This window comes from Martes martes (genome assembly GCF_963455335.1).
Source record: "Martes martes genome assembly, chromosome: 10".
Lineage (NCBI taxonomy): Eukaryota > Metazoa > Chordata > Mammalia > Carnivora > Mustelidae > Martes > Martes martes.
Window position 1 is genome coordinate 54,061,738 of NC_137898.1, and position 12,056 is coordinate 54,073,793.

At 43.6% G+C, this 12,056-nt stretch overlaps 1 protein-coding gene across 1 annotated transcript in view; it reads right to left on the reverse strand.

The window, feature by feature from the left end:
- Positions 1-9,839: 9,839 nt before the first annotated feature.
- The window catches only part of DNHD1 (dynein heavy chain domain 1), a gene marked incomplete at both ends in the record, with an annotated part of 75,161 nt that continues 72,944 nt past the window's right edge, over positions 9,840-12,056 (reverse strand). Inside the window, 4 exon segments of the mRNA XM_080816304.1 lie at positions 9,840-10,190; positions 10,373-11,181; positions 11,345-11,494; positions 11,661-11,752. Coding sequence (XP_080672430.1) covers positions 9,840-10,190; positions 10,373-11,181; positions 11,345-11,494; positions 11,661-11,752 — 1,402 coding nt within the window.

Sequence of the window (12,056 nt, forward strand, 5' to 3'; positions counted from 1 at the left end):
TCCTATAACTCTTATTTCTCAGCACAGTGCTTTTAATTAAGTGCTATACATGTTGCTATATGTACCTTTTAACTCATTTTTCAGATACTCTGGTGGCTTCCCATCTCACTCATAACATAGTCCAGAGTTTTTACTAGGGCCTAAAAGGCCCTGTATTTTCTGAATTCCAGCTGTCTAATATTCACTCCCTTTATTCATGTCTTTTCAGCCACAGTCACCATATTGAAAATGCGAGGCATGCCCCTGCCACAGGGTCACTGTACTTAATATTCCATCTGTGTGTATTGTTACTTCCGTATCTGCGTGGCTCACTAGGCACTTTATTCAGATCTCTGTTCAAATGGCAGTTTTTATAGTCCCCCTCTCTGCTGCCACACCGTGCTTAGTTTTTCTTCAGGGATCTTATCATCACCTTTTAAATTGTACATTTATTTGTTTATATGATTATTGTGTATTTCTCCACACTAGAATGTAAATTCCCGGACAGCAGGGACTTGATCTGTTTTACTCACTATTGTACTCCCTAGGATCTAGAACTTACTCACTTCCAATGTCTGTATAGTGTTCTACACATGAATAGGAAATTCTAGAACTGAAAGGTATAAATAACTAAAAGGGGGGAAGAAAAGAACAATATAAATTACTCAGTTTAAATAACAGAAAACAGACTGAAGCAATGGACAGGGCCTCAGGAACCTGTGGGATCATAACAAAAAACCTAACATTGTTATCAAAATCCCAGAAGGAGCTGAGAAAGCACTTGAAGAAAAGGAGCTGAAAAAATATCTGTTTAGAACATTTAACATATCCATTCCCCTAGTGAAGGACATTTAGATTTTGCAAGTCTTGTGATCACAAAAAACTGGATAAAGGATTTTCTTTTAAATATTCTCTTAAAAATGTATGTGAGTCTTGCTTCCAGATTTCAAGTTAATTTGTCAGGCCTTTATTCCCCTAAAAAATATAACAAAATTAACAACTATAAAATCTAAACAAAATGTAAACTGAAAAACAACTGTTTAAAGCCACTGAAAAGTGAACAAAAGCAGGCAAAAACTAGAGGAGAATTTACCCTTAAAAGACTTCAGCTGCAATGGATAAAATGATATTGTGGTCTTTGCCTGAAGGTCCTTCCCAACCCCACCCCATCCACCAGTTCCAAAGGCAGAAAACCATAGCCTTACTGACTCAAAATAGCAGAGAACAGAGTTCAGGGCTGGTAAAGCAGCTGGAAATTTAAGAGCAGAAATCCTGGAAGTGAGAGAGTGGCATGAGGGGTAAAACCAAAATATGAACATAAACTCTGCCTAAGTCTTTGCATGACTGCTAAAGTACATATGCACAGAAGAGACTCAGGGGACCTAGCAAATAAAGCTGGCAGAGTCAACTGAAGAGTCTTACCTTTGAATGACAGAAATGCACTGGCTGAGATGTGCAAATTCGCTGCTTTTTTGGCTGCATTCTTCAGTTCATGTCCAGTTGGGGTAGCAAATGAAGTGTCAGAGGACAGGGTTTGATAATGGAGAGCAGCTGGAAATTTAAAAGGAAAACCCCAGAAGCAAAAGGACTATAGAGGAAGTGAGCCCCAAAATCTGAGCCAAAATCTGCTCACATCCTTCACCAGTGACTAAACTATGTAAATATAGGTGAGATGCCCTGAGACCACGCTTTAAAAAAAAAAAAAAAAAAAGGCAGCTGCTAGAAGCTGGAAGAAATAAGCAGAGCTATCTACTGTTAAATAACACAAGAAATAAAAAGATTTGCAATTAAGCCCACCCTCACCCTAAAATGCCTACTATAACTATACCACCAATAAATCTTCAGAATATAACAGAAGGAAAACTTACTACTACATATTATCCACAACAACCAACTTTCAACCAAAATTACCAGACATGCAAATAAATAGGAAATAGTAACCCTGTTAAAAAACATGAAATTATATGGGGCATCTGGGTGGCTCAGTGGGTTAAAGCCTCTGCCTTCGGCTCAGGTTATGATCCCAAGGTCCTGGGATCGAGCCCCGCATCGGGCTCTCTGCTAGCGGGGAGCCTGCTTCCTCCTTTCTCTCTACCTGCCTCTCTACTTGTGATCTGTCTGTCAAATAAATAAATAAAATCTTTAAAAAAAAAATGAAATTATAAACAGTAATGTGTACTCAGGGTAAAGGACACTCAATAGAAATGGACTCTGGGGGCTCAGATATTAGATTTAGCTGTCAGATACTTCAAAGGAGCTGTTATTACTGTGCTCAAGCAATGAAAGGAAAATATATATAAGAAACTAAAGGAAAGTATGGCTTGAGTGAATATATAGATAGGGAACCTTGCCAGAGACAGGAACTACAAAAAAGAACCAAATGGAAATTCTAGAACTGAAAGGTATAAATAACTAAAAGGGGGGAAGAAAAGAACAATATAAATCACTCAATTTGAATAACAGAAAATAGACTGAAGCAATGGGCAGGGCCTCAGGAACCTGTGGGATCATAACAAAAGATCTAACATTGTTATCAAAATCCCAGAAGGAGCTGAGAAAGCACTTGATGAAAAGTAGCTGAAAATTCCCCAAATTTTGGCAAGAGACAAGCAGAGTGAACCCCAAACAGGATAAACATGAAAAAAAAAGTCAATATCATACATAGAATTAAACCACTGAAAACTAAATAAAAAAATAAAAATTTTGAGAGTGGCTTTAAAAAAACCATACCTTACCTAAAAAAAGAATTTGGATGGCAACAGATTTCTCATGAACCATGGAAGCTATAGGGAGTAGTATATTTTTCAAGTTTTGAAAGAAAAGAACTATTAATTCAGAATATTATACCCAGTGAAAATATTCTTCAGGAATGAAGGGGAAATTTGGACATTCTCAGATGAAGGAAGACTAGGTGAATTTATCACCAGCAGACCTACCCTAAAAGAATAGTTAAAAGAAGTTACTTGAGCACAAGAAATGCTGAAAGGAGAAACCTTAGAATATCCAGAAAGATGAAAGAACATGGTAAACAAAAATAGTGCCAACTGAAGTAGCTTTCCTTCTCTTTAGTTCTCTAAATTGTGTTTAGTGGTTGAAACAAGAATTATGCTATCTGGTGTTCTAAGCATATGTGAGAGAAATATTTAAGATAATTATAAACAAGGAAGGATAAAGGAAGGTGAGGTTTCTATACTTCACTAGAACTGGTAAAATCACAACACGAGTGGACCATGTTAAGTAATGCATTTATAATGCAGTACATACAGCAGCAACTGAGAAGCAATACAAAAATATAAACTCAAAATCACTACAGAGAACTCAAAATGGAATTCTAAAAAGTACCCAGTTAACCCATAGAAGGGATAAAAAAGAAAACAGGCAAAAATCAGGGAGAGCAATCAGAAAAGAAAAAATGGCAACTTGACTACCTGTCATCAACAATTACATTATATGTTAATGAACTGAACACACAAGTTAAACAAGAGATGGGCAGAGTGGTAGAAAACATGACTCAGCTTACTTTGTCTACGAGAAACTCACTTTAAATGTAACAGTATAGGCAAATTGAAAGTAAAAGGGTGAAAACGATTTATCATGCAAAAACTAATTAAAGCAGGAGTGGCTATATTAATATCAGGTAAGGGAGAGAAGGAGAATTTGACAAAGACAGGGAGAGACATTATATAATGATGAATGTATTGGTGCATCAAGATGACAATAATCATAAATGTGTATATACCAAACAATATTGTGCAAAATATCTGAAGTAAAACTGATAGGAGAAATAAAACCAAACCACAGTTGCAGCTGGGGACTTCAACACCCCTCTCAAAAACTGGTAAAACAGGGGCGCCTGGGTGGCTCAGTGGGTTAAAGTCTCTGCCTTTGGCTCAGGTCATCGACCCAGGGTCCTGGAATCAAGCCCTACATCGGGCTCTCTGCTCAGCGGGGAGCCTGCTTCCCTTCCTCTCTCTCTGCCTGCCTCTCTGCCTACTTGTGGATCTCTGTCAAAAAAATAAATAAATAATCTTTTTTTTTTTTTAAATTGGTAAAACCGGGGCACCTGGGTGGCTCAGTAGGTTAAAGCCTCTGCCTTCGGCTCAGATCATGATCTCGGGGTCCTGGGATTGAGCCCCGAGTTGGGCTCTCTGCTCAGTGGGGCGCTTGCTTCCCTTCTTCTCTCTCTCTGCAGCTCTGCCTACTTGTGATCTCTGTCAAATAAATAAATAAAATCTTTAAAAATTGGTAAAACAACTAAGACAGAAAATCAACCTCATCACCTATTTAACCCATCCTTCCAGCCACCTCCCCTCTGGTAACCATCAGCTTGTTCTCTGTAGTTAAGAGTCTGTTTTTTGGTTTGTCTTTCTCTATTTTTTCCCCCTTTGCTTGTTTGTTTCTTAAATTTCACATATGACTGAAATGATATGGTATTTGTCTTTCTGTGACTTGTTTTGCTTAGCATTATACCCTCTAGCTCCATCCATGTTGTTGGAAATGGCAAGAGTTCATTCTTTTTATGGCTGAATAATATTCCACAGCAGATATATATATCTATCCAATCTTTTCTTTATCCATTCAAGAATTGATGGACACTTGGGCTGCTTCCATAATTTGGCTGTTGTAGATAATGCTGTTATAAACATCAGGATGCTTGTATCCCATTGAATTAGTGTTTTTATATTCTTTGAGTGAATACCTCATAATGCAATTGCTGGGTCATAGGGTAGTTCTTATTTTTAACTTTTTGAAGAACCTCCATGCTATTTTCCACAGTGGCTGCACCAGTTTGCATTCTCACCAACAGTGCAGGAGGGTTCCTTTTTCTCCACATCCTTGCCAAGTCTTGTTACTTGTGTTGTTGATTTTAGCCATTCTGACAGATATGAGGTGATACCTCATTGTAGTTTTGATTTGCATTTCCCTGATGATAAGTGTTGATGAGCATCTTTTCATATATCTGTTGGCCATCTGGATATCTTCTTTGTGGAGAAATGTTTGTGCATGTCTTTTGCCCATTTTGAACTGGATTATTTTGAAGGGTGTTGAGTCTTACAAATTTTTTTTTAAGTTTGTTTTTTTTTTAAGATTTTATTTATTTGACAGAGAGAGAGATCACAAGTAGGCAGAGAGGTAGGCAGAGAGAGAGGGGGAAGCAGGCTCCCCCCTGAGCAGAGAGACCGACGTGGGGCTCGATCCCAAGACCCTGAACCATGACCCGAGCCAAAGGCAGAGGCCCAACACACTGAGCCACCCAGGCACACTGAGTCTTATAAATTCTTTATATATTTTGGATACTAACCCTTTATCAGATATGTCATTTGCATTTATCTTCTCCCATTCCATAGGTTACCTTTTAGTTTTGTTGATTAATTCCTTCACTGTACAGAAGATTTTTATTTTGATATAGTCCTAATAGTTTAATTTTTGCTTTTGTTTCCCATAGAACATAGTATATTTAATTAATTTCACCAGGTGCTGCCGATTGTTCCCCAGAGTAACTAAGCCAGGATAACCACCTACCAACAGTGCATGAGAAGGCTTGTTTTCCACTATATCCTCAACATTTGGTATGGAAGAGGCAATAGAAAGCCAGAAAGAGAATGGATCCTGGGGGCACCTAGGTGGCTCAGTGGGTTTAGCCACTGCCTTTGGCTCAGGTCATGATCTCAGGGTCCTGGGATCACCCCGCATCAGGCTCTCTACTCAGTGGGGGGCCTGCTTCCCCCTCCCCGATCTGTCTGCTTCTCTGCCTATTTGTGATCTCTCTCTCTCTGTCAAATAAATAAAGTTAAAATCTTAAAAAAAAAAAAAAAAAAAGAATGGGAACCTGGGTGGCTCAGTGGGTTAAAGCCTCTGCTTTCGCCTCAGGTCATGATCCCAGGGTCCTGGGATCGAGTCCCGAATCGGGCTCTCTGCTCGGCAGGGAGCCTGCTTCCTCCTCTCTCTCTCGGCCTGCCTCTCTGCCTACTTGTGACCTCTGTCTGTCAAATAAATAAATAAAATCTTTAAAAAAAAAAAAAAAAGAATGGATTCTGGGGACAAATGTCTGGATTCAAAAACTGGCTGTACCATTTTCTAACTTTGTGACCTTGGATAATTTATTGAGTCTGTAAAATGGAATAGTAACAGGACCTATCTTTTAGATATTGGAGCTTCTTAGGCATTAGTGAGTGAAACTGGCACTTTTCTTTTTCTGTTTCAGACATTTCCCCCTATTTATCCTATTTCTGAATGAAGATTTCAAATTAGACTGAGAAGCCACAAAAATAAATGAGTTTCAGGTGAGTTATAGAGCAGACGTCAATAAGATTTTTGGTCTTTGGATTGTTAGTGCATGCAGTATACAGGGCAGGATCACAAATTTTCCTTACGAATTTGGATATGCAAATACAATTCAGCTCCTTTCTCAATTACTGCTCTGATTTTCCTCAGAAGTTTTACTCCCTCCTCCACTCCACTGGATAGTAGTAGAGTCTAGAGATAAATTCGGTTCAGTCTTTTCAGGTTTCATGTATTCTTTTTAAAATAAATGCTCAGAAAATTCTGAGCATTCTACCTTTGCTCCTCTGCAAAGTGGCTTCTGGGTATAGACGGGAGGACTTATGTGACATTTTCATATCAGAAGGAAGGGGTTCCTTGGCTTAATACTGGTCCTTGGGTGTGCACAAGCTGGAATCTTCTGGGCATCGCTGGCCAGAGGAATGGTGGGCATTCTGCCAACATTTGCTTCTAAAACTGATGAATTGGTGGTCCTGTCTCTCTCTGCTATCAGGCCCTTGTGCCCTTCCCTGTCAGTTTGGCCTCCTCAACAACACTGTTTGATGCCGCAGACTTCAGTGATTCTCTGCCTCATACTCCATTGGGCCAAAAGGGTCTCTGCTCAGTATCCATACCATAAAGGGGTCAAAGGACACTTCTTCCTGGCATGCCACTCTGCCCTCTTAATGCTTATGGGGCCACAGTAGGTCCATGCTGCAGAGTAGTTTCCTTTTTAAGTCTTAGTAGGGGAAAGGGCAAAAGCTTCTTTGTCCACAGTACTCAGTGTCCTTTGCATGCCAAAGTCCCAGATGAAGTTGAGTTTGTCATACTCGACCCTGTTGTCTCTACTTCATTTACCCCCATCCATCAGGATAGGATGGGGCCTGTTTCTCCCTTTGTCATGTGTCTTACTTCTTCCTTCCTTTCATTATTTGGCACTTTGATTTCCTAATGGGATTTTAATTTGTCTTATAGACAATAGTGAAATTGTCTGGTCTGGAACATTTTTACATGGGGATCACTGTATTTGAGCTAGGCAGTCAATGGTACTTATTTTGTAATCTGTATTTGATTAAAAGTTTAATACCCCAATAAAGCTGAAATTTTAAAAATTTAAAAAAAGAAAATCCTACATAAAAGAAAAGAATGAATTTTGGTCTAGAAAATGGTGTGGATTTGTATTAAATGTTTGTTCTAACCAATTTTAGGTGGTTTTACAGGTACGGCACTGTTCGCTCCCTGCTCCCACTGGAGGATAAGTAGTAGCGACGGCATTATGTAGATAGAGGATAGGGTTCGTTTATCCAAAAGGACTTCAGTACTCTGCTAATCTCCTCTCCTAAAGGAACAGCCATGTCCTGATTGACCACAGGGGAAAAAAAGTTTTCGGAGGAAAGTGGAATCTTTTGCCTCTCTGCTCAGCCTTTTGTTAAAGGACATTGGTTACACCACAGAAACTGGTGAGGGGATGACTGAAGAGGTTGTGTGCCAGTGCTCAGTATACACTGCCGTTTGCATTACATCCTGCCACATAGCTCATACTTAGCCATATAGCGAGGGAAGTAGGTTGTACCTCGTAAGTTTTGGTGCTTAAGGGTAAAAAGAGGAGCCCCTGTAGGCCTTTAGCTCAGTTATACACTAACCCAACTTTTATCAGAGAGGTTTGTCCTGGGATAGCATGTAATCAACTAATAATAACTGAACATATCAAGGCAGAACTCTTGATTCCCTAACCCAGCCTGTCTCTCCCTCAAATTTCTCATCTCAGTTAATGACACCATGATCCACTCAGTTGCTCAAGCCTAAAATCTCAGAGCCATCCCAGGTTTGTCTTCTTCCTTCACTATTCACATCCAGTCCATCAGCAAGTCCTGCAGGCATGGCCTCCAAAATATTTCCAAAACCCATCAATTCTCCATCCCTGCTATTGGAACCCTAGTGCAAACTCCATCATCTCCCACTAGAATTACTTCAAGCCTCCAAACAAATGTTCCTTGTTACTCTGGGTTTTCTTCCACCCATCCGCCATATAACAGCCAGAGTAAGCTTTGCATCATGTCTTCTCATACCTAATACTCTGCACTAGATTCTCCTGATGCTTTTAAAAATAAAATACAGGGAGGCCTGGGTGGCTCAGTCGGTTGAGCCGCTGCCTTTCGGCTCAGGTCATGATCCTGGGGTCCTGGGATAGAGTCCCACATCGGGCTCCTTGCTCCGCATGGAGCCTGCTTCTCTCTCTGCCTCTGCCTGCCACTCTGCCCGCTTGTGTGCTCTCTCTTGCTCTCTCTGACAAATAAAATCTTTTTAAAAAATTATGAAAATAGGGGCACCTGGGTGGCTCAGTGGGTTAAAGCCTCTGCTTTTGGCTCAGGTCATGATCCCAGGGTCCTGGGTTCGAGCCCCACATCGGGCTCTCTGCTCGGCAGGGAGCCTGCTTCCCTTCCCCCTCTCTGCCGGCCTCTCTGCCTACCTGTGATCTCTGTCTGTCAAATAAATAAATAAAATCTTTTTAAAAAATTATAAAAATAAAATACAAGGTCATTATGAAAAGACTCTATGATTGACCCCTGTCTATTCCTTTCTGTCATTTTTTATCACCCTACCTCTGATTCACCGTTCTCCAGCTACATGTTCTGTCCTGCCTCAAGACCTTTGTGCCTACTGAGGGCTCTACCTAGAAACACTCCTCCTAGATCTTCAAATAGCTCTTTCTTATATTCAGGAAGTGTCTCCTGACCACCCAAATGATACTAACTGTTCCATTCTAGTCATGCTCAAACTCTTCAGCCTCCTTTATTTTCTTTATAGCACATACAAATTAAATTTAACTTACACAGATGTTGACCTTTTCTTGTCTGTCTCCCTGCTCTGGGACGATCTCATCAGTGCCAGGAAGAGCACCTGGTTCAGAGGAGTGCTCAATAAATAATTGCTGAGGGGCTCAGTCCAACCCTTGTTTTTGGCTCAGGGTCGTGAGATCAAGCCCAGCATGGGGCTCCCTGCTCAGTGGGGAGTCTGAGCTTCTCTCTCCCTCTGCCCCTCGCCCCACCAGCCTGCATGCTCTTGTGCACATGCTCTCTCAAAAAAATAAATAAATCTTTAAAAGAAAATAATTGTTGAATGCACATAAAACTTTATATCTTATTTGGCCTTTTTTTTTTTTTTTTTTAATGTATATGACTCACTTGGAGAATCCATTACAGCGGAGGGGATGACTGGAAGGGAAAGATTGAGGGATTCTTGATAGTACAATAAAAGCTTTAAAAAATCATTTTCAGTTCTAATGTTCTCTCTTCAAAAATATCCCTTGTGGAAAAAAAAATATATATATCTCATGGATTTATCACAAGTACTCAGACCACAGTAGAAAGCCGGGCAAAGATTCAAGATCCTGTGGATTAATCATCCCCATCTGCCAAACGTCTGGGATATGTGACCAACACCAGGCCCATCTCCCAACAGGATACCAACATTCCCTTCTCAGTTGTGCACACTGGATCTTCCCCTCAGCAGGTCATTTCTCCATGTGCAGACACCCTGCACTGCTAAATCTCAGAAATCTTTCATTGAATCATCCCAACTTTATTTTGTTTCAGGGCTCACAGCAAGGGTGGGCTGCACACGTACACCCTCCGTTGGTCACAGGTGGCAGGGCTGAGCTTCGTGGGCAGGGGCAGGTGCATCAGTGTGTGCCTGCTGTGTAGCCTAGTGATGCCTAGGGGCCCTTCCATGTACACAGGACAGGAATACACAGCCAGGCTGCCTGGGGGTGGCAAGTCACTGGGGCGCCGGGCCTGGGCACTGACGCTGACTGGAGGCAGAGGGCTGGGCTGGCTGCAGGTGCTGTCCTGCAGGGCCCCTGCTAGTGGGTCCCACTCAGCATTCCGGAGCTGGAGCCCAATCAGCAGCAGCCCCATCTCTGGAACGGTAGGATTTGGACCGTTCACCACCTAGAGGTGCCAGAAGCTGATCAGGCAAGGCTAGAAAGTTGAGGGGTCCTAGTGGAGGGGTATGAGAGCATATGGGGCTACTGAGGAGGCAAGATCACCAAGAGGCAAGGTGGGATAATTGTAAGGTGCAATCAGGGGTTTGAGGGGGCGAAAGTGTAAATGGAGGGAGGGCATGAAGATACCTGGAGATTCAAAGGGTTGCTGTTCAGCTCCTGATGTTTATGGGGGAGCCCACTGGAGCTGGAGCCTCGGAAACCAGGGAAATTCGAGCTAGGCACAGGCTGGTTCAGGGCAGCCATAGCAAAGGTAGCCTCCCAACGCAGTGACAGCAGGAGGCGGCGTGGGTGGCAAAAGGCTGATAGGTGAAAGATGCGCTCTGGTACGTTGGTGTTCACGCCTAGGTAGCGAACCAACAGCTGCCCACGGCGTGACAGCTGTCGCAGCCAGTGCCAGGGTGGCTGTGGGCCGGCAGGCGCATGGGGACGCCAAGGAGGAGGTAGGCGGCCAGTCCAGAGAGCTTGAGCCACCTCGACACAGCGCGGGGAGGCACATGGGGGCGAACCCTGCAGCTGCTGCAACAGGCAATCCAGGTCCCGGAGCACTGCTCCCGCCAGCTGGCTCAGCTCCAGCACCTCTGTCTGGAGGAAGGCCTGCAGAGGCCGCTGCGAGCTCAGTCTCAGCACCACCCACTCAGCGCCAGACTCTTCCTGGCCGGTGGTCTCCGTCAGCAGAGCCTGCAGCGACTCCAGCCTCCGCTTGGCCTGCACTAGGCGCTGCCGCAGCCGCTTTTCAGCGCGTCGGGAGCTCCCACAAGACGCAGGAACCCAAGTGGGTAAAGTCCGCTGCAGTGCGCTGAAGAGCACGCGACTCTGGCGTCGTAACAGCCAGGCCTGGGAGCCAACACTCAGTCCGCAGCTCTGGGGTTCCGGTGGTGTGGGCAAGAGGTGCATCTGGGCCCTGCACTCTGCCAAAGCATCCGGCCCCCCTAGCTCTTGGAGGTGAAGGGGAGCGGTGACACTTTAAGCCACCATCCCATAACTGTGTGACTATTGCCCCCTCCTACACCTTTGTTGGTACCGCGGTTCACATTCTTGAGAGGGGGGGCATTACACAGACTGTTCCCCACCCCAACACAGGTAATGGCTGCAGCTTACCTGGGCTGGGCAGCAGAGTAGACAGCAGATACTGGGGTGTGTGTGGTTGAGCCCAGCTCCCGTTGCTGGGGCTCAGGCAGGCTTGTGTTAGGCTAATCAGGGCCTCCCTGTCCTTCTTGTCTCCCACAGGACCCCCATAGAAAACTGAAGCTGAGAATAAGGTCAGAACCCCTTAGTTGTAGCCCCTCCAGTTTCCACCACCTCCCAAACCCAAACCAAAGCTGGGAATTATGTCCCTGTCCCAGTACTCCCACTCCCATTCCTTTCAGGGCTCTCTTGAGGGCTGATGACTACATGGGGACAGGAAGAGTCTCACCTGCCAGCTCCTGCATGGCAGCACTGGGATTGCTAAGGCTAGTCCACAGCTGGTCTTGGATCTGAAGGACCTGTATCAGGGTCACTTGACTCCTGGGGGAGGGGAGGAGGAATAGGGTGTCAGAACCATCCCTTTGCTGAGGACTCTGGTCTTTCTAGCCCAAGCTCCCAAGCTCCAAACCCTCAAGGGTTCACAAGTGATTGTTACTTAGCACTTCAAATTCAACTTGATTTCACTGAAATCATCATTTCCTCCTATACCAGCCCCCCGCTGTCCTAGGCAGAAATCTGGGAGCCATCCCTGACTCCTTTCTTCCTCACTCCATTATTTACTTTCTATCCCTATGGGTACTACCATACTATGGTCTTATTCCTTCAGACTGTCAGAGCCTCCTAA